Source organism: Dipodomys ordii, unplaced genomic scaffold (assembly GCF_000151885.1).
Source record: "Dipodomys ordii isolate 6190 unplaced genomic scaffold, Dord_2.0 Scaffold68, whole genome shotgun sequence".
In the NCBI taxonomy this organism is placed as follows: domain Eukaryota; kingdom Metazoa; phylum Chordata; class Mammalia; order Rodentia; family Heteromyidae; genus Dipodomys; species Dipodomys ordii.
The window spans coordinates 4,651,314-4,654,676 of NW_012267284.1; the positions used below are offsets into that span (position 1 = coordinate 4,651,314).

The following is a 3,363-nucleotide window of genomic DNA, read 5'->3' on the forward strand; positions in this document are numbered from 1 at the left end:
GCAAGCACTCTACTGCTTGAGCCACAGCGCCACTTCTGGTTTTCTAGTGGTTTATTGGAGATAAGAGTCTTAAGGACTTTCCTGCCCAGGCTGGCTTTGAACCGTGATCCTCAGATCTCAGCCTCCTGAGTAGCTAGGATTACAGGGGTGAGCCGCCAGTGGCTCCGTGAGACTCTTACCTCCAATTAACCACCAGAAAACCAGCAGTGGTGCTGTGGCTCAAGTGGTAGAGCACTCGCCTTGAGACAGTGTCCAGGCCCAGAGTTTAAGCCTCATGACCAACAACAAAAAAAAAGGAAAGACAGGACAGCAAAATATTTAATCACACTACCCTGTTGTCCTTCCCCTTCCCTCCACAAGCAATTTAATACACAAATAGTTTATTTCCAGAGTTTCTATTTATTATATTCAAACTGTGGGTAACAAAACACAAAGTAGAGCCTGGGGCTAGGGAGCACTGTTATAAACGGAGAGCTCTAAAGTGCTTCATTTTGATTACTTGCACAGCAACACTAAGCTGGTGGCCTGTGGGAGAAATGCTTTACATGGGCAGAGCCAGAACAGACCAGAACCTCTTTCACTCACCCCACCCCAGAGAATCTGGGAATGGAACCCGCTAGGTTCTGCCCACACTGGAGAGAGGAGGGGCAGAAAGTTAATGAGGAAAGCCTGCTACTACTGTACCCTGGCCTCCCTGGGGGCTGAGGCTGGGGCAGGCTGTGGGCCCTCCCAACCCCCACACCAGCTCACACTCCACACACTGGCCCAGCCTCTGGCATCCCAGACATAAGGTATGGGTCCTAGGGGGAGTCAAGGTAGGAATGGGCCCATTGGCCTTGGCCTCCAATAGAAGTCCCTGGCTTTTGTTGTGTCTCTGACTGCACTGATACTTGATTTCACCCCAAGCTGGGGCCTTCAGCCCGCCTGCAGCCCCTCAGAGACTTTCCTGCATGCTCAGCACTCATTCATGCACACACATCCATGAACACCCTGCATGCACCCACTTGTATATTCCTGAAAACAAAAAGGTTGTGTGGCTGTTGAATACACCTTGAAGTGGGGGATGGTATACCCCAAAACTATGTCCTCCTAGAACCTCAAAACAGGTCTGGATTTGTTGTGGGTTTTGTTTTTTTTTGGGGGGGTTGTTTTGTTTGTGTGGGTCCTGGGTCTTGAACACAGGGCCTCACACTCTTCCTCAGCTTTTTTGCTCACTTGAGCCCTATCACCATTACCAGCTTTTCGGTGGTTCAGTGGAGATAAGTGGCTTTGAACTGCGATCCTGAGCTTTCAGCCTCCTGTGTAGCTAGGATTGCAGGCCCTCTGGATATCAGGGCATCTGGCTGCTCTCCTGGTCAGGGCTGGCATATCTGACTGGCCTCTTTGGTGGCCCCAGATGGAGCCCCTCAGAGCCAGCTCCTGCAGGCAGGATGTTACACAGAAGGTATTTTACATAAACACTTTTTTGAACCAAATTTCATTTTTCTCACCCAACAAGAGCCTGGGAGAAGAGGCCTGGACTCTGGGGCAGGGGAGGCAGGCATCTGCTCCTGGCTTGCTGGACTTTTCCTTCGTCTCCAGCACTCTGTCTTTTCTTTCTTTTTTATTTCCTTTTTTTGTTTTTTTGGAGGTGAGGAGGTAGGAAGATTGAGACAGAGTCTCACTTTGTAGCCCAGGCTGAGCCCAAATTTACAACCTTCCTGTTTCAGCCTCCTGTGCTAGGATTATAGACATGCACCACCACATTTGGCTCTTTTTTTTTTTTTTTGCTAGTACTGGGACTTGAACTCGTGGCCTGGCACCCTCACTTACCTTTTGGCTCAAGGCTGGTGCTTTGCCACTTGAGCCACACTGCCACTTCTGGCTTTTTGCTGGTTAACTGGAAATTAAGAATCTCAGAGACTTTTCTGCCTGGGCTGGCTTCAAACTGCAATCCTCAGATCTCAGCCTCCTAAGTAGCTAGAATTACAGGTGGGAACCAGTTTTTGGGCTGGCACCCAGCTACCTCAGCCTACTAAGTGTCTGAGGGGACATCCATCCTCCAAGGCTCTGTGATTGGGGACCAGGGCAGGGGAGGTGTTGGTCTCCCCTATCAGGAGCTAGCCCACCCTGCCCCAGTCAAGTCCCCAGGGACCATGATAGCCACCAAGCCAGATGTCCCCAGATAAGTCCCAGGCTCAGGAGAGCCACCTTTGCCATCCAAATCTCACTTCCCTCTGCAGCCTCTTTAATTTGCTTTCTGTAGAAAAGAAGCTAATGAAGATGGCGGAGATTTCATTTAGGAAAAGAGCAGGTCTCAGCATTTTGCAGGCATTGGCAGACAGAGAAGGATGGGTACCAGGAAGGAGGAGGGAGGGAAGAGTGGGGAGAGGAAGAAGGGAGAGGGAAGTGGTGGGGGGAGATGAGAGAAGGAGAGAAGAGCAGGAGGAGGGGGAGCACTGGGCTGGAGTCCTGCTGGTTCCCTGCCTTCCTCCTAGGATCTGCAATCAACACAATGTGGCCAGCAGCCTAGCTGCAGGGCTTCGACAAGGTCAGGGAACCCTGACAGATGTAGGCCTTATTCTGTATCCCCTGTATATACCTGATTTTCAGGGTCAAATGCTTTCTCACCCGAGATGATTCTGAACCCCAAGTTACATGAAAGCAACTCCTATCATTGCTCCCCTCCCTACTCAGTGCAAGCTCTTGGTATGAACTCACAGAGGGGGGAACTGACACCGTAAAAGAACACCAGGACCTCACAGTGGGGACTTGCGGGGAGAGACACCTCAATTCCCAGTCTGCAGACCCGGCTGGCAGCAGGGCCTAGAGGCTGGGAGGGTGGCACCTGAACACAGGTACCTCTCTCCCATCCCCACCACATCTATAACTTCAACAGGCTCTGGTGACACCTGCTGGCCAGGCATGCCATCACCATGGCAATGCCACTGGCATTGAGTCTCCCACCCACCCCCACCCCAGCCCTGCAAGGCTCCAAGGGGGAGAGGTCACCCTGGGGAAGGGGTTTGGGCAATGAGTGACAGGCTTCTTCCAGAACAGCATTCCCTGACACTCACGGTGTCCATTACTCCCTCTCCCTCCTCAGTGACAGAGCGAAGGGGTCTTCAGGTCCTAGTGACTCACATCTGTCATCCTAGCTACTCAGGAGGCTGAGATCTGAGGCATCCAGGTTCGAAGCCATCCTGGGCAAGAAATCAGAAGTGAGCCAGGCACGCTTTTAGCTTTTATTGATCAAAGCTATCACTCTACCACAGCTCTACTTCTGGCTTTTTGGTGGATCCTTGGAGATAAGAATCTCATGGAGGGGCTGGGAAGGTGGCTCAGTGGTAGAGCGCTTGCCTTGCATGCATGAGGCCCTGGGTT

At 51.7% G+C, this 3,363-nt stretch overlaps 1 protein-coding gene across 1 annotated transcript in view; it reads right to left on the reverse strand.

Annotated features, from left to right (window-relative positions):
* Positions 1 to 407: 407 nt before the first annotated feature.
* Fbxl18 (F-box and leucine-rich repeat protein 18) overlaps positions 408 to 3,363 on the reverse strand; it is a 36,759-nt gene continuing 33,803 nt past the window's right edge. The window contains exon 5 of the mRNA XM_013023556.1: positions 408 to 525. Coding sequence (XP_012879010.1) covers positions 513 to 525 — 13 coding nt within the window. The 3' untranslated portion in view covers positions 408 to 512. The remainder of the gene's footprint in view (positions 526 to 3,363) is intronic.